Genomic DNA, 25,556 nt, shown 5'->3' with positions numbered 1-25,556 from the left:
CTGATGTGCCCCCAGGCCTCCCTCCAATCTGCCCCACTGTGCTGCCCTGCTCCACCCACCCCACCAACTCACCTGACTCAGTGGTGCTCCTCTTCACTGCCGGTGTGTGCTGGGTCATCTCTGCTGTCTGCCATAGTAACCAAGAAGTATGCAGCTCCGCACACTTCTGGATTGGCGCTTGCAACACTGTAAAGCATGTATCACCACCAGAACTCTATGTCCAGCAGCAGTAGCACCCAATAGAATTGGGCTGTGAGTTTTTTCTAGATCAAGTAAAATATCAGCAAGTTTTTGAATTTTACAGAACACTTCATCAGGTAGACCAGCGATTTTCAACCTTTTTCATCTCATGGCACACTGACAAGACATTAAAATTATCAAGGCACACTGTCAGGTTTTTGACACTTGACAAGGCACACCATGCTACCAGTGGGGGGGGCTCACTTCCCCATTGGCCCTACTAATAAATAATCTTCCCCCAAATTCCTGTGGCACACCTGTGGACCACTCGCGGCCCACCAGTGTGCCACGGCACAGTGGTTGAAAATGGCTGAGGTAGACGGTTACCAAAAGGACGGGGAGAACATGATGTAGGGGCCCCGACAGTCTGCGCTTAGTGAAATCCAATACTGTATTTGCAGGCTTGAATCAGCCTTGAATGATATGAGATGGTTTAATATACAAACAGGGCTGCTCAGAGAAAGGAAGGAAGCCAGAAATGGTCAGGTCCTTCTCTTGCCCATTCTGGAAATATAAACCCTGTAGATTAACTGAGTCCCATTTATAGTCCAAACTTGAAACACTCGGGTTCTTTTCAAGGCAAAAATCAGGAAGAAAGAAAAAAGCAAAACAAGAGGGGGAGGGAAACGGCGAAATTGGAGCAAAGAGGGATGAAACAAGAGAGGGAAAGGATCAAGCTAGAAGGAAAGGGGACAAAGAAGAGGGAGGGCAATGCTGGACAATAGGGGGCTGAAAAGAGGGGGCCAATGCCATGGAGGTAAGGGGGCTGATTGGAGAGGAGGTGTGACTAGAGAAAGAGCAATGCTGTGGAAGGAAGGAGGCTGAGAGAGAGAGCGCAGTGTTGGAGGGAGAATGGAGAGAGAGCACACAACTTTGCCATCCACCTGCTGCACACTCACTTTGATAATAAAGCACGTTTTCTTTATCGTAGAATAAAGGACACTCGGATGCTGGCCATTGGGGCTGGGACAGGAACTGGTCTGAGGATGCATGACTGCTGCAGCCTGCCTGCAGTCCCATTGGGGGAAATGGGAGAAGGCTAACAAGGGCTCAGAGCCAGGCCCACTCAGCAGTAGATAACCACTGCATTCCCACCCAGTTAGCTGGGCTTCAGAGCTTCCAGCGGACATGGCTACAGTGGAAATGGGGCAGCTTCATGGTCCTGTCAGCTGAAAAGTGCCAGGGCTGAGAATGATGAAGTAGTGTAGCAGTATTCATGCAGGGGAGGATTTTGCTGCCTCTCTAACCTGCCTTTTTAAGCCATTTCTGCCCAACGTTGCATATACACAACAGGGACCAAATGTGTACACCTGTGGACTGGCAAAAAATGGGTTAAGCCATCTTTCCAGCTTACCTTATCATCCAGCCAACCTTGTGGTCACCAGTTACTGACCAGAGCTGGATCTGCTTAGCTCCAGCAAGATGTCAGTAAAATTCTGCTGTAAGAAAGAAGACCAGATATTTGCCACTGAGGGCAGGGCACAAAGCAATAACTTCAAGATGCAACAGCCAATTTATAAGGCAAATGTAAGGCAACAAATGTACAGCAACCCTTGGTCAGTGCAATTCTAACATTTCCATCCCCATCAGGGCCCTAATGCTTGCTTGCTTCTCATGGAATCTGCCTACCTGGCTGGTTTGAGAATCTCTAGATGAATTTGTTCCTTTTGAGATTTCTAAATGATTGGACTGTGCTCCTACTTGGACTCCTATCTATGTCCTTTGTAATTCACTGATTTTGACTTTTAGGCTTCCAACATTAGCATATGAGACAGATGTTTTGTGTCCCTCTTTCAGTGTCTTTTTGTGCATAATTCTTCTTTCTCTGATCTTTTACTTTTTTCAATGGATCCCAGTGTGTATGTGCTCATCATTGTAAACGTCTGTCTTATCCTCGTTTTGAGGAAACAAGATAGCATCCCTCAGGGAAGAGTCTTTCCAAAACAGATGCTCCTCAGCAACCTGTCAGCTTTACCCCAGACATCTGCTTAGAAGCATCTGCTGAGGATTGCTGAGGAATCTCCTTGTGAGGGGTTGGATTACGTGACCCTGGCTTGAAGGCGATCCTTCTTCAGTGTGTCTGAATCGGTCTGTGCTCCTGTTGAATGTGGATGAAGTATTTGTAGCCTCTCTCTAAACACTTTTATAGCCTTCAGTGTATGTGGTTTTGAAAACATTGGAAATTTGTGCAGTGGCGACTAAAGCAGTGTCTCACTGCTGTTTGGGCTGGATCCTATCCACTGGGGAAGCTCCATTCCAGCTCCATTCCATTCTATTTATGGTTTATTTGCTGATCCTGATTTCACGAGTGCTTGAAGTTACCTCTTGACATAATAGCCCTGCTGCATGTGAGCTCCTTATAGCCCAATCATATGCCTGTCTGCTCAGAAGTAGGTTCCACTGAGTTCAGTGAGGCTTACTCCCAGGAAATCATGTACAGGATTGCAGCCCTAATGTTTTCATTTAGCCACCACTTTCACTCCCTTGCACAAGGGGTGGGCACAAATGTAGTAACATGACCTTGCTGCGCAAAAAGCCTTTGGAGAGCTGGCAATCCTCTGAGACTACCTGAATGGGAAAGAAGTTAATTTGTAAAGCAGCCACAAAATAAACAGAGAGAAAACAGTTTTTTGCGCTTGTGCGCTGGTTGGTGCTGCAGTCGGTACACATCTTTGAAAATTGCACAGTGGCCTGCTCCCACCTTTTGTTCTCCTAATTGAGTCTGCATTGTGGAGAAGGGTCTGTGTTCGAACGCAGTGTTGGAATGTGTAGCAGTGAGGCGCAATGTCAGCCTATCATTACATTGTGCCTTATTGTCACAGATGGCTTTGCTGTGAAACACTCAAACAAGGAAAAAGTGAAACACAAGTGCAGGTAACAGCTGCAGAAAATGGAATCTTCCCTCTCAGCGCAGCAGAACTCAAATATTTGGACTGGGATTTTGGTATAGGCCTACCTCCTGCTGTGACAGCCTCTTGTAGTAGATTAATGTCTTGACTGATAAAATTAAATGCTGCAGTGCCAGAATGTGGAGCTTATAACAGAGCTATGAGCCAAGAAAAGACTATACCCAGGTGCATTATTCTAATAATAATAATAAGGAAACCGCTTGGCATTCTCTGTTGCTGTCTAACTATTCAGCGCAAAGGCTCTGTGGATACTGCCTTGTCAAGGAAATATTTTACTGGCTTAGCTGAGAGAGACAGCAATTGGTTCCTGTGGATTGATTTAAATCACCAGGCAGAAATTCCTGGTTTGAGGCATTAATTATCAAGTTCTCCTTCTATGGAAAACTCAGCCTATCCATAATGCAGTGACTGAATTAGTCTGCAGACGTTCGTTATTGTTCTCCTTTGTCCAATAGAGGCAGGAGGCCTCTGTGGTATAGTATCAGTTGCCTCTCACTTACAATATTTGTATCTACTTGAAAGCAAGTTCCATTGAATTCAGGGGGAATTACTCCCAGCTGAGCACTGGCGGTCCTGGCTCCTCTGCCATCTGGGAGCCAGGAATGCAAATTCTGGCCCCAACCCTGAAGTAATTGTAGTGACGTGATGACATCGTCACATTTACTTCTGGGTGGGGGGAAGCGGTTGGCAGCACCCTTTCTTTTGCTTTTTTCCCAAAGTGATAGAAGCGGGCAGCAGCTCTGACTGCCATCCACTTCTATTCCTTTGAAAAAAAGCTAAGGGAAGTGGCCAGTGCACACTCAGAGTGGGTCAAATCAGCCACATCTTTCCCCTTTCCCTCTCTGCCACCTTTCCACACCTCGGTCCTGCACCAGCAGAGTAGCTGCTGCAGGACCAAGGAGTCCCACAGGGACTAAACATCCAGTCAGGTGCACTAAGGCCCAAATCCTAACCAGCTTTCTTGCTCTGGCATAGCTGTGCCAGTGGGGCATATGCTGTATCCTGCAGTTGGGTGGCACTCAGAGTCCTCCTCAAAGTCAGGGAATGTTTGTTCCCTTCCCTCAGAGCTGCATTGCCCTTATGTCAGTGCTGGAAAGTGGGTTAGGATTGTGCCCTTAGTTGCAGAACAAAATCTGCTACTGATTCAGTACAAACACTATTTGTCGATCCAGGAACATTGACTTATTCCAGGTCAAATGACTTTGAGCCAATCCTAGCACAGTTCCCATGACAACCATATGGGAAACAAGTTCATTAACCATTCATATCAGAAGAATAGTGGGTAGGAAGAAGACCAGGAATATCAAAGCATTGCACCTGCTTTTACTGGAGATTCCAAGCCTCTGGGAGCCCTGAGGAGGGCTGCACAGGGCTCCCCGCAGCTCCAGCAGCCCTACCTAGTTAAAGTAAGTGGACAGCACCCCCTTCGCCCGCCCCCTCCCTTAGCAACATGGGAATCACATCGCTGCCCTAGCCCCTCCCCTGCAAACACTTACTGTGGGAGTAAAGCTCCCTCAAAGTTTGAGAAATGCTGCCCTAACTGAAATGCCAGAAGCGGGATGAACCAGACCTCACTTTCATTGGGGACAGATTAATGCACAGGCAATGATTCACAGGCAAGAGTATATTTCATTTGATCTTAGCCAAATGCCCTAAATCCACATTGTACATCTAATTGGTATTATAATGCAACAAGATTGACAGGGAAGAAGCTATGTGGGAGAGAGGGTGGAGGCTTCATATGGCCCAAAAAGTGTTTTTGAACTGGTACCTTTCCTTTCCACTTGCCTTATCAAAAGGTGCATAGATTTTGGACTACCTCATGGTTCTTCATCAGCAGAGCCACTGTGAGAGATAAAACTCACATGAGTGCAGGTGGAGATTAACTCTTGAGAGAAAGTAGGAGGTTGCTGTGGAGAAGCAGTATGACTTCAATGTCTGGTGCCATTTTTTACAGGCTCCTTAAACCTCTTGGTTCATGTGAAGAATAAACAGCCCACCCAAGCCTTGTCACTCGAAGGGGACAAAGGAAATTCCTGGCAACAAGCACATGTACCTATCAACCCTGCAGGACCTTTCCAGGTAAGCAGGTGCTGGGGGCACAGAAGACAAATGCCACCGCACATGCCTGCAGTTGCAAAGGGCTCCAGACTTGACTTTATCCCCACTAGTTATCTTTATGGTGGCACTTAACTTGTGTACATAAATATATGGAGTCAGGTGTTCTTTGTACCCAGCTGTGATGTATCTAGTGCTTTGACACTGCGGGGTGAGCATTGTTATGCATGACTGTGGTTAGAATTAGGTGGTGTGTGCGGCTGCCCCCAAAAGCTGAAGCCCTGCATCTTCCTCTCCTACAGTGATGCAAAAATACACAATGTAGTTGAAAACCTACTTATCTTCTCTAGTGTATGTGGCTTGATTTTATTCTGTTCTTATGGGGTTGCTTTTTGTTTCTGCTGGTGATTTTCTGGTGATGGGTTGTTTTTTTCCTTATTTATGTTGATCTTGTCATTTGTTGTGGTTAATTTGGTTATTGTTTTGTCATAGTTATTTTGTTGTCAGCTGCCTTAGGTACCTTTCTTTGCTTTGAGTGGGGAAACGCAGGGTTAAAATGTTCTAAATGAATAAAAAATTTTCTGTGCTGCAAAGTTCGGACTCCTTCCAGCACAAATAATGATTATAAACTATAATCACTTTAAAAATATACTTGGTAGCTGATATAGGCAGTATCCAATCTTGCAATAGTAGATCCAATCCAACAGTAAATCAATCCACTGCCATTTACCGCCCTGTGATAGCACAAACGTCGCTCCGGCATTGCATGCAACAGGGCTGCTGGCAGAAACAGCCAGCAGTTTTGTGCATGTGCTAAGAACATAAGAAGAGCCCTGCTGGATCAGGCCAAAGGCCCATCTAGTCCAGCTTCCTGTATCTCACAGTGGCCCACCAAATGCTTCAGGGAGCACACAAGACAACAGACACAACCTGCGTCCTGGTGCCTTCCCCTGCATCTGGCAATCAGAGGCAGCCTGCCTCTATAACCAAGAGCTTGCACATACCTACTATGACTTGTAACCTGTAATGAACTTTTCCTCCAGAGATTTGTCCAATCCCCTCTTAACGGCATCTAGGCAAGATGCCAGAATCATCAGGACACTCCACAGACCCAGGTAAGGTGGCGGAGGGGTAGTTTGGGGGCTAGGAGAAGGCTGTCGGAGGTGGATCTCTGTGGCAAAAGTGCACGCTGGTTCCTACTCCCTGTTTTCCAACTCACCTCACTCCCCTTATTCTCCTTGAATTTATGTCAGCAAAATAACTGGCTTGGGTCCAAGGAGACCTGTAGGTGATTATGCAGCCTACCAGGAGGTAATTAAAAATGTTTTCTACTTCCTTCTCACTGGCCCACCTGATCACACCCCCCTCCATTCACACAGCTGCATGCTATGGGGTGGCGGGGATAGGATTGGGCTGTTAATCTGGTAAGCTTTACTAATTGTAGAGCTGTAGGCCTGTGATGGTGAACTAGGGATCCCCTAGAGAGATTTCTCACCACCCTTGGTGAGAACCAGTTTGCTGGAAACTTTTGGGGAAGGCATAACAGTTGAACTGCTATAAAACTAATAGAAGTTTGTACTGTAAATAAGCCCTGTGCTTGGGAGTGCTCTGGGGCCATATGCATTTATTATGCTGAGCTTATTGTGTGCGCAAAACAAGCCACCTGTGTTTTGTTTATGGTGAATTTTATGCCCTGCATCTCATTTTCCTTTGTTCAGTGAGTGATTTCTTACGTATGCATGTGTGTGTGGCACGGCTGTGCCCATTTGCTTTATTTTTTACTTAGCTCTGAAGTACATAGCATGCTTTTGGGTGCCGTAAAATAATAATCTAGTTACTTGTGAGTGTGCTGTTCATTGCTTGTGGCTCAGTTATAGCTGTGCTCTTGATGACAACAGGGATGGGCAACTAATTTGTTGTCATTCAGTTGCTTATGAGGCTGTGGTTCCACTCACAGGCTGTGCAGGATTTCCACGCTTGCCGTAATGTTTCTGAATTTTGAGCTGTCTAGATCTGGCAGTGACGAGCGCATAAGCAATGCTTATGTTTTCCAGACACATATTCGCTTTGCTGCTTGGAAGTGAGCCATGAGGCTTAGAGGGGCATCATTTTTCTTGTATCTGGCCCATCTGATTTTTGTCAAACCACAAAGATTGGAGCTGAATCTGGAGCATTTCCATACAAACACTGCTATAGTTTTGCAAATCCTTTTGGGCTGCTGCATTATTCTCCCCTGCGACTTTTCAGTGACCGTAGTTTGAGGACCAGTTTGCACATAATAGATGGACCGGGAAATAGTCTTGCTGTGGAGGAATAGCTATGGATCTGTTTGCTACACATAATCTGCCTAGATGTGCATCCCTGAGCAGGAGAGGTGCCGCAGGGGACCATACCTCTTGCAATGCATTTTTTTAAAGTAAACGAAAAGCTTCACCAGATAGTGGAAGACAAGGGAATTGTGTTGTTCATCACAAATTACATCACAAACACTATTCAATAGGTGCCGGTGACCTTTGTGCTGTCAACCAGCTTCCACATCACAGTCACAGCAGCAAAGAAAATATTGCACTTGCCCAGTACAAAATGTTGGTCTTGGACAACGAACTGCCCCCACAGCAGGCATACTGCTTTGTGAGGAGATGTGCAGAAGTATACACACCAGGCTCCCTTCTGGCTTGGAAGGCCACTGCAGTATGAAAAATCTTAGTGTCTCTTTCATCAACCGGCCTCCCCACCCCACCACTGTTGCCATGCCTTCAGATGTCCCATTTCTCTCACCACTGTGCAATGGTGAAAAAAGTTGAACTGGTATTTATTTTGGGGGGGGGGGTAGAATATTAGAGGGACATCCCTTCAGCCTTCAATTGCAACGTGTGGGGAGAGCAGAAGCACCTTCTCAAGTCCCTGGGCAGTGCTGGCAGGTTGCATGTGGGGCTGATAACATGTGGGGATAGGTAGTGGCAAACTTGTAACTTTCTCTTGCATAATGGGACATGAATGCAGAGGTTTGCTCCACTCCTGAGGGAATGGGAGGTGACTGAGTCTTTGCCCTGAGCTGCCTAGAAAGTCTTGTAACCATGGGAACTGCACGGGTGGCACAGGCTAATGAAGCTGTAACTGTCAGGTGTGAGGATGAAAGAGCCCCCTGTGATTTCAGGGGTAGTAGGACAGAGGGAAAAACAGTTGCAGCCTTTACCGAGTGGCGTAGAGATAGTTGAGTGCTAGAGAGAGTATTCCTCCCTGACATCTGAGCTGCTGCTGCTTGACTCCTTCCCTCCTTCACACGCTGCCTCAGTGATCCACCTTCTCTCTTTCGTGAGTGGCTGCAGTTTTCTCTGGTGATGGAATAACTGCTTGGCATGCAACAGGTGGCAGATCCCAACCCGGGCATCTTAGGGAGGACTAGGAAAAGCCCCAATCTGAACCCTGCAAAGCCACTGCCAGTCAGCAGGCTACCTGAGTACAAAGCAGCTTCACCTGTCCTAAGGTGTGGGCCAAATCACAAGCCAGTAATGCCTCATTAAAATAAGTAGGGCAAACAAGACTGCACACATACATCCTTATCCACAAAGGCTTCCCAGTTTCGACTCAACAACTTGCTTTTGGGTATTTTTAAAAATTCCTTACACTGCCTCACAGAGCTCCTATTAGCACTGGTAATTTGGTGGCACAGGTGTGTTGTGGATAGGCAAGGACAGTGGGAGTTTGAGGCTAGATTGGGGAAGGTAGGAGGTGATAAGGGGAAAGGAGGTGTGGATCTCTGCAGCATCAGCATGCACCAGACCCTATCCCCTCTTTCCCAGGCCACACTGCCCTGTTTCTCTCCTTGAACACATGCCAACAAAATGGCTGGAGTAGATCTGAGGAGATCCATATGTGATCGGGCAGCCTACTAGGACTAAATAAAAGATAGTTTTACTTAGCTCTGGCTAGCTGATTGTGTGCCCCCCACCATTGGATGCAGCACATGCTTCGTCAGCATGGCTACATTGGCACCAATGGCAGGGGATAGGATTGGTTAGTTAGCTTGCTTAAGGGAATGAAGCAAGACAAGAGAGCAGGAGCCGCTTTCCCAGGAAGAAGGGCATGTTGAAAGGTGGCCCACAAGGATGGCTGCCCAGCCCATGTTGCCACAGCAGCTTCAATTCCACTCAGGGAAAGGAGCAGGAGAAAAGATTGGAGGGGAGAAGGGAGTGGGAGTTATCAATCCTGGGTGCTGGCTTGACATGGTGGTCCGTGAATTGCTTCTGAAATGGAGGTGGCTTCTCACAGCACCAGCAGGTCAAATGCATGAGTGAGTGGCAGCAAGACAGACAGACAAGCAAGGGACCAAAGACACATGGATTTGGTGACCCAGCTTATATCCTGTATATTCCTAGGGGATCTTTTGCATGGTGAGCTCATCAAGGAACCTTTCTCTGTTGGTTGATGGTCCTTGGTGGCTCATCCCCAAGTCTAAATGGGTGCTTGTTTAATTTCTTGCGCCTGACTGAGGGTCAGGAAGCTAGCTGCTTCATTAGTGTGGCTTCTTGATTAAGGTTGACCATGAAATTGGTGAGAGTAGGGTTGGGGGTCCTTCTTTTGTTAACTTGTTTTTCACAAGTCAGGAAGCTCTGAGGAGGTGGCTTTTGTCACGAGATCAAACTTGCTGTGCAAGCAAGCAAGCAAGGCTCATGGTGTTCTAGAGCAAGCAAAACTCCATCCAAGCCAGTCAGATGGGAGGGGGATTACACTGACCATCAAAAATGTAGCCTTCATCCTGACCTGTGAATCGGGGGCCTGCTACCATTAGTCCTGTTTTCTAACACCATGTTACTGGCTGGGGACATATTCTTCTGGCAGACACCCAGCACCATGTACATGTGTGCACACATGTGTTCCCTGCACATACTGAAATTTTAAAAAAGGCTATCAAGCAAAACCTCACATCTTGTATTTCTGATACAAGAAATACACAACCTCTCTACTTTCCTGCATCTGCCCCTTCCTCTGTCTTTGGCAATTGGGGCAGCAGTGTAGAGGGAGATGCAATTTAATCTCCCTACCACCATGGTCCCCTTGTGGCTCTTATTTAAGACACAAAAATCAAGCACACAAGGGGCAATGGCATGCTTAGTAGCGTGGTCCTGAGAATCCATACAAGCACCTCCACTACCACACTGGGAAAAAACGAATTAAAAGCAAATGACTGAGGATTAGTTTTGGTTTGAAAAAAAATTAATCATTGCACTTCATTTTCAGTGATTAGGATGACTGAATAAAAGACATTACTTATGTATAATACACAGAGGTGTAGAATGCAGGTATTAAAAAACACGGGCTAGAAAAGTCAAGATGTCTGTGATGTCTGTGTTTGGGGGTGTAGGTCTGCGTGAGAGTAAAAGAATGGTTACAAAATGCAATGGGAGGTTAAAATGGGTTTTCAAAAATGCCATATAAATTTATGGACAATTCCATGGGCAACCACTAAAGAATACCGCTCTGTGTGTATCTGTACAGTGGGTCCTGTACATACTGAAGGCCCACTGAATGGCCCCCACGGATACTGAAGGCCCACTGTACCAATCATTTCTTCTTCCCAGGGAATTCTGAGAATTGTAGTTCTGTGAGGGTAGGGATTAGGAACTTGAAACTGAAGGCTTTGCACCTCTTCAAGTAACAATTGCCAGGAGACTGGACCATGACAATTAAAATGAAAAACCGATATATGTAGCATAGATATATCCTTTGTGTGTCTCCGTTGTCTGAACCTCAACCTGATGATTAGATTATAAGCTTAAAAGTGAGTTCTCACTTGATCTCTAATGGAAGAGAGTGGACAACGTGTCCCAAGGACAATTTTGTACAGTATTTTCTTCTGCCCGTTTTTGCTATCATTAAAGGAGGATCTGTAGAGAATTGCTTATATTAGTGGAACTTGGCCAACACAAGGGAATTGAAGCACCTGTCCAAACTTTGAGATCCTTCCCAACTCTGACATTCTCTGCCTGCAGATAATCTTTGAAGGTGTTCGTGGCACAGGTTCCCAGGGAGATATTGCCATTGATGATGTTACCCTAAAAAAAGGTGATTGTCCAAGGAAGCCAATTGTTCCAAATAAAGGTGAGTGGTTACGCTTTGTGCACATATGTAACCCAAATCCAAAGACAGAATTGGGGGAAGCTGCCTCATGGCAGCAGTGCATGCCCATTGCATCTCCATATATATAGTCATTGTTGACTGAAGGACATGCACACATGTCACTTGAATTATTTTAGTTTGCCAAGATAGTGGCTGAAACCTTGGGAGATCATTTTACTGAGATGATATAGTCCAGGAGTCTCCAAACATTTTGGCCAGAGGGCCACATCAAATATCTGGCATGGTGTTGAGGGCCGGAAAAAAATTTAACTATAAAATTAGATAAATTAGAGATAGATGAGTGAATAAATGAATGAATGGGCTCATTCCTTCAAACTCTCTGGCCCTTAGAACACCCTCCAGATGCAATCAGAGCACAACTCTGGTCATGTTCAGTCAAATATTCAGTTCTCTTTTAGGGGACAAGAGGCTGGCCGTGGGCCGGATAGAGGATTGCCATGGGCTGCATCTGGCCCCCGGGCCAGGGTTTGGAGACCCATGATATAGTCCAATAAGATTTACTTCATATAAATCTGTTTAGGATGGTGGTAAACAGAGCTTGGTTAGGTATTTCCTATTGTTGAAAAACTTTTAGTATATTGTAATATACTTATCTTCCATGGTTAGTTGTGCATGTCTTCAACTTCCATTCTCATATTATTGCCTACGATATCATCTGTGGGATGACAAGTTGCACCTGCTGCAATTCTCTCTTCTATACACTTGTTAAAGGTCCAGCATCCCTAAAGTTGAAAGTTTGAGCACCCCTGCTTTAGACCAATGGTTCTTAAACTGATGGGTCACGATCCACCAGTTCATGTAACGCTTCCCCTGTCCCTTTAAGGGAGGCAGCGACACAATCCTCAGGATTGTGTTGCTAAGGAGGGAGAGGGGGGTGCTTTGCACTTACTTTCAGAAGGCAGGGCTGCAGCAGGCAACAGGAGGTGCAGGGAGCCCTGCCCAGCCCTGCACAGAGCTCCCTGAGGCTTGGAACTTTCACTAAAAGTGGGCGCAAAGCACTAAAAGTGGGCGCAAAGTTTTGCAGGAGGTGCTTTGCACCCACTTTAAGCGAACGTTCCAAGCCTTGGGGAGCTCTGTGCAGGGCTGTGCAGGGCTCCTCCAGGAGACCTCGTCTTACGAGATAGGCAGACTTTCTCTGACTAATTCTCTCTTTCTTTGTCCTGCAGCGGTTGCCCTTCCAGGAAATGGTGTCATCACCCAACACAAATCTTCCGTCTGTGGGCCATTACTTTTCTTCCTTTATGTGCTGCTCAGATGATAGCAAGCAACTGCTTCTGTCTTCTAACCAAGACATTCCTCCTCCTTTCCTACTTGGTCACCTCTGCTCCTCTTCCTCCCCCTCCTCACTGGCACACCAAAGTGTCCATATGTTACCAAAGACTAACAAGCATGACCACACAAAGGGGATCCACCTCAGAACCTGAAGGATTCCTGGAAGAAGTCATAATGTCTGAAAACAAAGTGAAAATTAATGAAAACAAAACAAAAAAAATCAAATCACAAAGAGACAGAGAAAGAAGGAGGAAGCGATGGAAAGAAGAGATGCATACAATGGAACGAAAGACAAACAATGGGAATGAAAAAGATATTTAAAGAATGAATGAAAGGGGGGAAAGCCACCTTCCCTTGGGAATGGTGGACAGGATTTCCTCAGGGAAGTGGGAACTTTGTTTTAAACAAAAACAAAATATATTAAAGCACAAATTTCTACAGAACTGTTACCTTCTTTACTGGTGAGCTGCGGTTTAGGAGACATTCTAGCACAGCGCTCCGCTTCTGGATATCTGCGTTACAACCTTTTCCTGGCTGGCTCTGGCTACCACCTACCTGCTGCAGCACCACTTCACCCTTCCACAAGAGCATCCCACTTGTCTCTCCATTCGGGGCCCCCTCCCTCTCCGTGTGCAGGTGACCATAGAACCTTGCCCCTGCTGCATGTGCTTCAGAGTCTCCATATGCATTTTCAAGACTCTCATGTATTTACTTGTCCATGTGCCGTTTGCTTTGGCCCACCCTCCACACCTTTTGTGTCCCCAACTTCAGCTCCAGGAACAAAGGAGAGAGACGGGCGTGTCGTGGATGGTGGAGATGGATGGAAAAATCTGGGGCAGACATTAGCTGCAGGATCAGCTGTTGACATCCTCCCTGCTTTTTTCCTGTCTCAAGCTGTCCAGCGCTCTCCCTTTACACTTGTTCCTTTCTGCACCATGGAGGTGGACTGTCACCCAGCACAGGGACTGAACCAGAAGGCCTCTTGTTTGGGGACCAAGGCTGGACAACTGAATGGCGACGTCACAGTCAGTCATTGTCAAAGTATGAGCTACAGAAGCTTGGAGGCAAGGAGCTCCTCTCAGTTTTCTTTGGTTTATTTATTTATCTTCCACATCTTTCTATATCTCTAACCTCACAAACAATTTTTGTTTTGCTACAGGGAAAATCATTCACTACCTTTTATCTTCTTATAAGTCCAGCTCAAGTCACCCCTTATGACATCAGAAAGTGCAATTGTTGCTGGTTAATGGTGGTACCTACCGGGGCATGTTACTGGTTTCAGGGTGCAGATAACATGGTGCTTCGTAAACTTCTCAAGGACAAGACAGTGGTATCACAGTTCTACGATAAGGTGGGAGACAGGCAAAGCCCGCAAGCTTGGTGATCAGAGGAAGTGGGAAATGAAACAGGCAAATGGGGATTGGAAATGCAGACTGCTTGGTTTCAAAGAGGAACATAATCTGGATTTCACAGGGAAACAGAATGCAAACCAAGAGAAAGATTAAATTGCATTTTTAGGGACCCCATGCTACCACTGTGAGTGAATAAATTATCTCAGGAAAGTAAGCTTGCTGCTCCCAACTTCAGCTGGAAGATATTAAGCCTACAAAATCATAAGGTCCACCTGTACCCTTTGAAACCAGGAGGAAATGATCTACTCAGTACAAATGAGGCAGAGCTTGTTGTAGCAATGAAGAGCTCTGGAAACATCTTCCTTCGCCCCAACTATGATAGGTAGCATGTGGATGGGCAGGTTTCAATGCAAGTGTTCACATTGTACCCATTACTTGTATTTGCATTTCAGGAGCAAAACAAAGTTACTTTTGGTGTAGAGTCTCCAGCAACTCTCCTCCCAACCATCTTCAATGCCTTCTCAACATAGCTGGGCTTTTCCAGCCAGTAATGTATATATTTGTTGGAGGTTATGGTAACCATGCTGGTTCTCTTGGCTTTATTCCACACTAAGAAGAAAATGGGTGCTGACCTGGTATTCGTGGGCGTGAATTCACTATTTGATAAGGAAGATACAGAATAGGGCCCCAGATAGTTCAGGTACCTAGCCTGCAACCACATTGTCTTGATGGTTCCCAGCATAGCGAATACAGTAGTTCTGCTCCCTCCAATGGGCTTCTTTAGAGCTCTGGTCATTATAGCTGTTTTCCTCATCCCATGAAAGGGAAACATCAACCTTATGAAGAATTTTGGGTAGTTTGGGCAACAGAAATGTGTATTATTATGTCTACTACAGACATCTTCAGAAGCAGTCTATGTAGAGTGCTTAGGATTAAGAGATGTGATGCATGGGCACATAACAGTATTTGTATAGGTCTACCTCTGTATCCAAATGCTGGCAGAAGAGAAGGGATCGTTTATGGCTGCCCAGAACACAGTGTAGCATGAAGTCCTCCATATATTTAACCTGCATCTTAGTATATGCTTTCTTCCTTCCAGAAGACCCATATGAAATGAGCTCTTTGTTCTTGCAGATCTACAGAGGTAGATTCTAGACATTGTCTACTACTGGGTAATACAGAAAGTGATCTGACAAATAGTCCTACTCAGCCATCTCCTAGATGCAAATACTGACCTATCAAGAAAGAAAAGCCAGAGAGGGGATCTAATTAATGGGCTCAAGCCTTCTAAGGCTCCCATCGTGGCACTGATTTTTCTACTCTGAAAGAGTTGGAGAATGCATTCTTCCACCTTCCTTCTGATTCCAAGCCTACTAGACAGAGTTAGGTCTTTTTGGTAGATAATGGGATGCCTTTTCTTAGCTAAGTGCTTAGACGTTCAGCTACCAACAGACATTGAATGTAGATTCAGGCACTCAGCAGCCAGGCAGTAGACACTTGACACCATCTCACAAATGACTAGACATGGCAGGGAAAATCTGATTAGAACGACCACTGTCTTTAAAAAAAAATCAGCCTCAGCGAAGGGGATGCCTGATCAGGGCTGCAGTACAGTGCAAGGGGTTAACCCTTTGTCCTGTGCTGACTTTTTTGACTTAAATCATGCCCCCCACAACTGCTATTAGCTGTAGGAAAAGGAAATGCTTGGACACAAATTGTGCTCATAACTTTTTCCCTCTACAGCAGCAATTTCCAAATTATATGGTCACAGTGCCCTGTGGTTATTGCATCCTGTAGCAGCAGCACCATCACCTGGCTATCCCTGGCACTGCCCAATCAAGTTGGCAGCACCCAGAAGAGCCAGTAAGAAGAGGCCACCAGGGATATCCAACAGCACCCCCATGAGTTTGCCATAGTGCCCTTGGGTGCAGCAGCATTCAGTTTAGGAACCACTGCTCTACAGCATAAAGCAGCTGGGGGGGATTTTATTAGCCACTACATGGGGGGGGGGAAGGTAGGCACCTCTACTCCATATGACAACCTTGATCCAAAGCATACATACTCCCTGCTATTGGATGTCTGTTTTTTGAAATGTGGTGGAAGTTCAGTCACTGAGCTCCCACATCGCCTCTAGTTTGGTCCTCAGGGCTATGTTTTCCAAAGGGCAGAACTGAGTTTTGCGTTGCCTTGGAATAGTGTAGTATGAGACTGGCAATGTGGAGTAGGAAAAGGAATGCAGGGCAGATATTGGGCTGCTGTTACTTTCCTCTCAGTCCTTGTTCAGCATCAGCCAAGAGATTCATGGCAGCTCATCCCACTATTCTGAAAATGTATAGGGATCAAGAGAGTGTCCATCTATGTGCAGAGATTACACAGAGTTATCACATGGAGACTGATCAAACATTCAGTTCTGTTTGGCTCAGGTATCTACTAACTAGATACCAGTATTTAATCATCGCAGAAATCTCAGGGAGCCACATCTATCAATCCCCCTCTTAGTTCCATTCCCCCTTTCCTTTCTCCTTTTCCTTAGTGAGAGTTGCTGTTGTAAGTGCCTTGGCTTGATCAAAAGCATAAAGGCTAAAATGAAAAACGACACATTGTTGTCCCACTTGCTAAGAGGAATTGTGGAAAGAACTGGTGCAATGGAGAGGAAGCCTTGCTTGTGCAGGATTGAGCAGACTGTGCATGAAACAGAAGACTGGGACCAAAATAGCTCATAAACACTCGCAAGAGTTGGCTTGCATTAGTACTCGAATGTTTAGGCCTCCAAGTAAATGTCAGGTACTTCCAGAGAAGTGTTATTAGCCGCTTAGGAATCAACAGCTACTTATAGCCTAATGACTGTCAGGTGTTGCACTGTTATTTAGAGTACATATAAAATCTTTGTTCTGATCTATCAAAGTGGTTTTTTTTATGAGTGCATAAAGCATAGACTCCAATCCCCTAGACACATGAGCTTCTATAAAGGTAACTACATTAAGCCATCTTAAAAGAAGGCTGGCATTTCAACTAGATGTCATATTCTGTCTTTCTTAACCTTCATGTTGCAATGCAGCCATTACACAAGAAACTCCTTCACCCAAGAGGTGGTTGCATCTCATCAATGAGTGGGGAACTGACTAAATAACAGGTTAATCCATCACAGAAGGTATCACAGAAACCTGTGATACTGTTCTTTTCCACAAGACATTTGGTGGGGAAGATAAAGTAACGTCACAAGGAAAAGGCAGCTAAATATTCAGGCCATGCAAGTGTTGGGTGGGTGTATGCATACATACCTGTACAGATGCAAGAGGCATGAAAGTAATATGGCATTAGGGACAAGCAAGATAGGATGTCTCCCATCTGCTTGTAAGCATCCCAGAGGCAACCAGTTGGCCACTGCTGGCAAGTGTGCTGGACAATGCGGACTCTTGTTCTGTTGCAGCACAGGCAGTTCTGCTACGGTGCATCTAAAGTGCCTTTGCTTTCTAATTCTCTGCATTTAGAGAGTTCTGGAAATCAAATTCCTTATGGTTTAAATTTGCCATGCTTGTATAGTCAAACAAGTCAAATTAAACTTGAATTCCAACCAGAAGGAGCACCATGTCTCTCTCTTATACCAAAGGATTAGCTTCAAAAGCTGATCAAGGAGCAGACATTATCTTATGTGCTCTGTCTATCTCCTGGAGAAAGGTTAGAATAGATTGCTGTAGACATGCTGGTGAAAAGAATGAACCAAATACAGTACAAATATTTTCAGATTATGTTTTTGCTTATTGTGCACAGATAGTAAAAAAAATTAAGGCATGTTTGAGGCCTGGTGAATGCAAGGCTATCTTTGGGCAAAACAATTAAGAACGTCTTGCATTTGTGAACATAATTCCTGGGGTGCACTGGGCTATAAACGTGAATGGATTCTTCAGGGAACCAAGTTGCTAAACTTTGTAAGAAAGGTGAAGGATTGAGTTACAGTGTCAAATCAGGTGCCCTGTGATTTGATAATGTATTAGATAAAAATCTGGTTAAAAGATATACCCAAGTATGTGGCACAAACTGAATTCAATCTCCAGTAATGATGTAAGGCAGCTGGAGTTCAAATGCAGATTATACAAGTGATGAGAAGTTGCAGCCTAGTTTGAAATTATGCCAGTATTTCATTGTCCATGAAAGAGCACATCTATATAGCCCCTGTTTAGGGAGCTAGCCAAACTCTGCTCAGGCTCCACAAGGAGCCATAACTAAGTATTACATTTCTAACCCTTTCTTCTTCCCTCATGGCAGTCTACATGGGGTTCCCAGGTGTTCACCAGCCAAGCACAGACCAGGCCTAAACTTGGTTAGCTTCCAGGAGGTGGATGCATCATGTGCCTGCAAACCATGCCCTGGGAATTTGAGTCCTAGATTCCCTTGGAAGGAAAGAGTAGAGCATCCAGGCTTTCTCTAACACAGCTTTTTTGCCTCTATCAGGCCGTCTTCTCTAAGACCAAGCGGTTGGATTCTTCTTATCCTGACAGTCTCATGCCAGAGTGCCTCGTTTCTCCTGGGTATACAGAGCACACTGCAGTCACCAACCAGCATGCCAGTGGCAGGACTGGCACTCTTTGTATAGGAGCTGCCAGTTTTTGAAGTGCTGTCTTGTGTTCCAATGTTTTTCATTTGTCCTGATTGGCTTTGGATGATGTTTAATAAATGAGCGAGACATTTACAGAGAAAGATCTCCCAGAGTGCTTTGGAAAATTGCATTTTAATGAGGACCAATTTATGCTCCATAGTTATAAACGGCAGTCTACAGACTGTAGTTATTGCAGGAAGCATACAACTTCAGCCCCCTTGGCAGCCTAAGAAAGGAGGTAATGACAAAGGCATGTTCCTGAGTTTTAATCTAAGAGGAGAATTGAAGTAGGCCACTGTGGCCTGACCCCTGTGTGACTGGGGCAGAGTTGGGGAGAAGTGGCCCACTTCCTATATGAGAAACTTTGTCAATGACATTATCATCCCCTTGTTCACTCAGGCAGTAAAATGACATAAGAATGAAGTTATAGAGCCTTGAGAGAGCAGAATGGCCTGTATCACTTCAGGCTGTAGGGGGAAGATCATACCAGAGCTCAGCTTGTGCAAGATCTTGGTTTTCTTCTTTTCAAATAATTTTTACACAAGAATGAATCCAGAAGTGTGGCATCAAAAATGGTCTGGGAATTCTGGGCCAAATGACATGAGTGAATTGGTCCAATGATTTAACCAATAATTTGATAAGTGTGTAGAAATGAGGTCACTCTCATACAACCAGACCTTATTTTTATTCAGGTTGTACCCATTTGCTTCACTGCTGAACAGTGCATTGATACCAATAGATTATCTTTCAGCTGCTAGGTCTATAAGTGTGGAACTTACAGCCAGAAATATCCTATTCCAAACTGTAGTTCTTTTTTGCAGAACAAATACAATGCTGTCTCAGTTGTCATCCATAAAATAGATATAATTCCTGGTAGAACATCTCAATAGTCTCTCCAATATCTGCTGGTGGTAATGGTGTTATCAATGTGATCATCAGGATTATTTTATTATTATTCAGGCAGCTTAATCAACTGTATCACCCCATGTGGACGCTATCCCGCTTTTCTAACACATGCCCTGAGGCTCCTTGCACTTATACCAGCTTACAGCCCAATCCTATGCATGTCTGCTCAGAAGTAAGTCCCATTGTGCTCAATGGGATTTACTCCCAGGAAAGTATGGATAGGATTGCAGCCATAAATAGCTGGTGTAAGTCTGAGAAGATATACTGGAGGCCAGGTGGCCTTCAGGGAGGTACGTTTTTATTTACCTTTTCTGGGCTGTCCGGTGACACCTCCCACCCACCCCTGCCAACACAGTAGCATATGGACTGGTGGAAGATCGAATTGGCCCATAAGGCTGCAACCCTAAGCATACTTACCTGGGACTAAGCTCCAGTGAACAAAATGGAACTTACTTCTGTGTAAACATGCATAGGATTGTGCTGTTAGACTCATTAGAAGGGGCCTGCCAATGTAACTAAGTACCGTACCTCCCTTCCCCTAGTAGCTAAATTTCCATTAGCTAAACTCTGTTAGCAGTGTAAATGTGATCTAAAGAGCACGTACAAATGATTGTCAGGAAGTTTCAGGGTCTACCACAATGGGATAAAATAAAGTAAGTTATATTACACACACAAATATATTTGCAGAATGAGTATTCCATTGTCACAAAAATCCCAGCGATAGCACGAAGATCATGGTGCTACCAGACCAGTCTGAGCTATTGCCGCAAACCAACTGCAACCTTGGACCCATGCCGTCACAGACCCTGGGCTGCAGTGCTCCTGGTAAGTTGGCAGTGGGGGGAGCAGAGGGAGTTTGGAAGTGGATCAGAGGAAGGAGAGGGTGGATCCCAGAGGCAGCAACTTGCGCAAAGCGCTCCCAATTCTTTGCCAAGTCCCTCTCCTTCTCTCTCCTCAGATTTATAAATGGCATAGGTCCAAGGAGATCAATAGGCCATCCGGAGACCTATGTAGAAATAAGGAAAATATTTTTCCTTCCCTCTCCTAGGCCTGCTGATCATCCCCCTACCATTGCATGCAGTGCATACCTTCTTGGGACAGCACCTCCTGCATGCTATCACATGATGAGGGATAGGATTAGTTTCAGAATGCTTTCTTTGGTATTATCTTTGGTGTGGTCTTTCAGCATTCAGGGGTTTGCAGAAGATGCCCTTTGATATCCTTTCCAAATCACAAATGCCATCATTCTCCAGAACAGTGATTTTCAACCACTGTGCCATTGCACATTGGTGTGCTGGACATTGGTGTGCCGCAGATGTGCTGTGGGAGTTTGGAGGAGGGTCATTTATTGGTAGGGCTAATGGGGGATGTGAGTCCCATGCTGGCAGTGTGGTGTGCCTTGTCAATTAAAAAAAAAAAACCCTGATGGTGTGCCTTGACAATTTTAGCACCTCGTCATTGTGCCGATGAAAAAGATTGAAAATTGGTTGACAGATTAGAGGAAAGTTGTTATGGGGCTTTCAAAATGTACATCTCTTGGGGAAGTCAAACAGTGATAGGTAAATCTCCCAGCTGCCATCCCTCCCAGGACGCTAAGAAACAAGGGAGTGTTTCTTGGCCGAGCTAAGTGAGCCCTAGTGAACTAAGCAGCATGAGGTCCAGCCTTGAACATAAAAACATAAGAAGAGCTCTGCTGGATCAGGCCAAAGGCCCATCTAGTCCAGTTTCCTATATCTCCCAGTGGCCCGTCAAATGCTTCAGGGAGCACACAAGAAAACAAGACACATCCTGGTGCCCTCCCCTGCATCTGGCATTCCGAGGTAGTCTACTTCTGAAATCAGGAGCTTGCACAGTTACATCTTATTAATCTAGAGCAGAAGCCACCAAACCCTGGCCCATGGGCCAGATCCGGCACTCCAAGATTCTCCATCTGGGCACAGCACAGTGGTAGCGAAGCCTTACTGTTCTGTGCCGCAGCCAATGTTCATCGCCCCAGTCATTACGTAGACTCATGTCAGGCAGCCACCTGCCAGGAAGTTGGGGCACAGAGCCTTCTAGAGTGACAGGCAGTGGAAGCAGCTGCCCAGTGCAAGTCTGTGTGACAATTGGGCAACAAACATTGGCTGCGGTGTGGAATAGTAATGCTTTGCCACACTGTGCCACATCTTGACGGAGAATCTTGGAGCACAGCAGTCTGGTTTGGAGATTGCTGATCTAGAGAAGTAGGTAATATTCAGCAACTGTGGCTGTTGTTCGCACAACGGGTTGCAAGGCTGAAATTAATACTGTTGGGCATAATTCTCTCAAATTCCCAAATGTTCAGTAGAAAAAATTCTATTGAAGATTCTCAACTCCAGATGTATATGTGGCTAATTGCTTGTCAAGATTCAAAATTTCACATTGCAAGAAGTGGGATGTACAAGTATGTTGTGTTTTGAAGTTCCAAGTTTGTGGCCCACTTTGTGCATTCATTACAGAGTAGATCCTTTTTCATCTGTAAGAAGGCTTAGAACACCGACATCTTGTATGAACAAGGTAGCCATACATCTCTCTATTAGAAATGTCAGCCCCCTCTCCAAGTAGCCTGCAGCAGGGCCTTTCATCCTATCCCTGCCATGTAGCCAGTCGTTCCTCTTGCCAGCTACAGTCTCATTAAGCTGCCTGGATTTCTCAGTTCACATCTTAAGCCCTGAGTCTTAAAACGCATGCAATTGTATTGTTAGTAGTGGCACATTTCCTGATGAAGACAAAACACTTGTCAAGTTTTGGGAAGTCTGTCAGAAGAATGTACATCTCTGCTGTTAAACACACACACACACACACACACACACACACACACACACACACACACACACAGTTTCTGTATATGATTAATGCATTCTTAAACTCTGTGTCTTAAGACTAAACTTAAAAATGAAGCTTAGCTCTGAGTAACCATAAGCCATCAAATGTCCAAAATATATATTACATTGCCCTCTACTGGTTGGATCAAGTTGTATCTACTGATACATCAAAAGTGGTCTGGGAATTCAGGGCCAAATTATACAAATGTGTAAGTTTCCAAGAAGAAGCACCTCCCTTTCCTTAAAACGGCCACATGAGACCACAACATAAATCACAACTGGGACAGATGAGGTGAGGAAAGTTTGTTCTCATACACTGTTTTAAACCTGAACATTGTTCTGCTGAAGAGGGGATTTGCCCCTGAAGTGGTGATTCCACTTCCAGAGCAAATTGCCTCTTGGCTGAAGAATTTCCATGTTTAAAACAGTGCACAGGACAAACGAACTTCCCTCTCCCTGCCTGAGTGCTCTGGTTTTGACACAATCACTGCCCCATGTTGTTGTGGAAGCTCACGTGCAGAGCACATATTTATATGATCATGTCGTTGGCCCTTACTCACTGGGGACCAGTCAGATAGGACTTTAGTGTTTGGTCTCAGTTCACTGTCTTTATTTTGCTAAACTGTAGCGTGGGGGAGTGGGTGATCCAAACTGGGATTGCAGCATGAGAGGGAGAAAGGTTTGTCTTCCCCCACGACAGGTGCCCTTATCCAGATAGGGACTGTGAAGGAGGGGGATATAATCCTTTGCCTCATCACAGCTCTTCCTGGACTAAACTGGGGCCACTGACAACTGCTGTTTGGCAACATGTACACACACGGAGGGACAAGGGATGTGTTTAAAGTCGCATCCATTGTGGTGGCCCTGAGCCTGTCCTTTGAAGACCTAACTACACATTTCACACAACTCACATCGAAGTGGCTCATTTTTCTGGAAAAAAACAGCATTGGAAGGGTTGATTTTTAGCACAAAGGCAGGCTGGGGTGCTTAATCGGTTCCTCCCTTTAATGCTGCAATTCTTAACAAATTGCACCTCCCTCCACCACATGGTTTCAGACACATATTTGCACAGAGGACACTAGATTGGCTTCCAGTCAGTACTTCCATCAACAAACCAGCAGAGGGGTGGTTTTCACCAATCCCCCCTCCCCTTTTCTGCCAGCTGAAAAACTCTTCCTGGAAGTCCCCAAAAGTCAGGGACATATTTTGACTGGGGAGCAAAAGGGGGATCAGCAAAAACACTTCCCTCCTGTGCTAATGAAATTTCTTTCATGCATCAAAGTTCTCACTGAGCTTCAAACCACAGACTCAAGTTGCATGGAAAGCAACTTGGGGGATGTGAGTGGAGCTCTCCCAGGACAGACAAGCAGTGAACACACACAGAGAGAATTGCTTTCTCACAATTGCCTCCTTCTATTGCCACTTTTCAAGAAGGAAAGAAGTTCTTAGGGCTTCCTAGCATGCAGTTGTGTGTAACTTGTAGCTTGGCCTTGAAGTAAAGGAAACAGTGTCGATTCGGGAGGTTTCTCAAGAGCAACCATTCCAGGCCTTTTTGTCCCATTGCAATTCCAGCCTCTTGTAAGTGACAGTTCCCGACACCTTTCTCCATGGTTACACCTACCATGAAGGACAGCCGCTTTACCCCATGGCCCACTTAAAGCATAGCGCGCAAGAGAAGAGGTGAAGCCATCTGGAGTCAGACCATTTTTTCTCAATATGGGCTGCTTGTAAAACGTCTTCCCTGCAGGGCTCAGCATCAAAGTATACCAAGTCTTGTGATGCTTGCTCCTGTAGTGGGTGTTTGAAAAACTATTGTATTTCCAGCTGTCATGCACCTGTGCTCCTCTAATATGGAACAACTACAGTGAGTGCATATTTAAGGACACATGAGGCAGCCAGCGGAGCACACGGTTGTCAGGCACATGCCAGGCTGCATATGTGCCCCAGGGAGAGGCAGCCTGTCCTTCATGTCTGTGCCCTTTCAGTGCCAGCATCTCAGCTGCTGAAATCTTTCAAAGTTTGTGATACATACCTAGCCTCCTAAGCAACAGAAAATGGGTGGGTGGAAATTTGAAATTGGAGAATTGTGTGGAGAGCCATATGGAGCATGCAGATGTTGCCTTTGCACTTTGACAGCACAAAGGAGGACATGCAGGCATCAGAAAGGCTGCTTTGCCCATTGTGAAGTAAAGCCAGCTCCCAAAACTTCACAAATCAACTTGGATAGACACAAACACACACAGGAAGACTTGTCTTTCACCACTGTAGAACTGCAGACATGGCAACACCTGCACAATTTTGGGGAGCAGAAATGTAGAAAAAAACTACATCTTTATCCATGATCTAGTCATATCTTGCACTGTCTATAGGGGGGTAGGATGTCATTCAGTGGTAGAGCACAGGCTGTGCATGCAGAAGGTCCTAGGGTCAATCCTATCTCCAGGTAGGCTGGGATATGCTTCTGTCTTAAAGTTTGGGGACACACTGCTAGTCAGTGTACAGATACTGAGCTAGCTAGACCAATGGTATGACTTAAAATAAAGGCAGCTTCCTATGTTCGCATGTTTAGTAGCCCCATACATCCCTTCAAGGCTTGTTTTGTTACAAAATAAGGCCAGAAATTGCCATTGCCACATATTCAAATGGTTACATGTTCCAGGGTTCCCCTGGCAAAGCAGGTTGTGAACTGTAGCAATGTCTCATTTGGAATGTCATTCTAAGTTTGAGAACTTAGTTACAAACTTTGTCTTAACAAAGATTGCCAGCCCACAGGCAGATGTTAATAAATCTGCAAAAAGCTACACTTCAGCCTAAGCACTTAAGTTACCAAGTTATACCAGGTCAAGACTAGTCATTTCTCACACCGCCTGGGCAGTGGCACTTCAGATCTGGGAGGAAGAGAGATGTGGGATCTGCCCTCAGGCCACATTGCACATGCTTGAGTTTGAAGATATGTCCATTGATCAGTCAGATGCACCTGGAGCAGTTTGTAGCATCAACTGCAAAGAGGAAGTGAAGCAAAATCTTGTTCTTAGCACTATTTGTGTGAAAGGGAGAACCAATTCAGGCCTTACCATCAGCAGTGTTCCTGGAGAACAGCAACCTTTTTGCTTCAAGTCAGTAACAAAGAGTATGATGAGCTAGTGATGTACCCAAACTCCCTGAGAAGCTTCAACAAGTCAATGGAATGTATAAGGTGGCCCTTCAGTGTCTGTCATTTCTCTCGCTGGAATCCCAG

At 45.3% G+C, this 25,556-nt stretch overlaps 1 protein-coding gene across 1 annotated transcript in view; it reads left to right on the top strand.

Annotated features, from left to right (window-relative positions):
* MDGA1 (MAM domain containing glycosylphosphatidylinositol anchor 1) overlaps nt 1-12,606 on the top strand; it is a 284,044-nt gene extending 271,438 nt beyond the window's left edge. Inside the window, exons 15-17 of the mRNA XM_066611613.1 lie at nt 5,107-5,231; nt 11,201-11,309; nt 12,515-12,606. Of these exons, the coding sequence (XP_066467710.1) occupies nt 5,107-5,231; nt 11,201-11,309; nt 12,515-12,606 (326 nt within the window). The remainder of the gene's footprint in view (nt 1-5,106; nt 5,232-11,200; nt 11,310-12,514) is intronic.
* The last annotated feature ends 12,950 nt before the right edge of the window (nt 12,607-25,556 follow it).

This window comes from Tiliqua scincoides, chromosome 1 (assembly GCF_035046505.1).
Source record: "Tiliqua scincoides isolate rTilSci1 chromosome 1, rTilSci1.hap2, whole genome shotgun sequence".
NCBI lineage: Eukaryota > Metazoa > Chordata > Lepidosauria > Squamata > Scincidae > Tiliqua > Tiliqua scincoides.
Note: the sequence above shows the minus strand (reverse complement) of the source record. Positions and strands in the feature narration are given on the sequence as shown.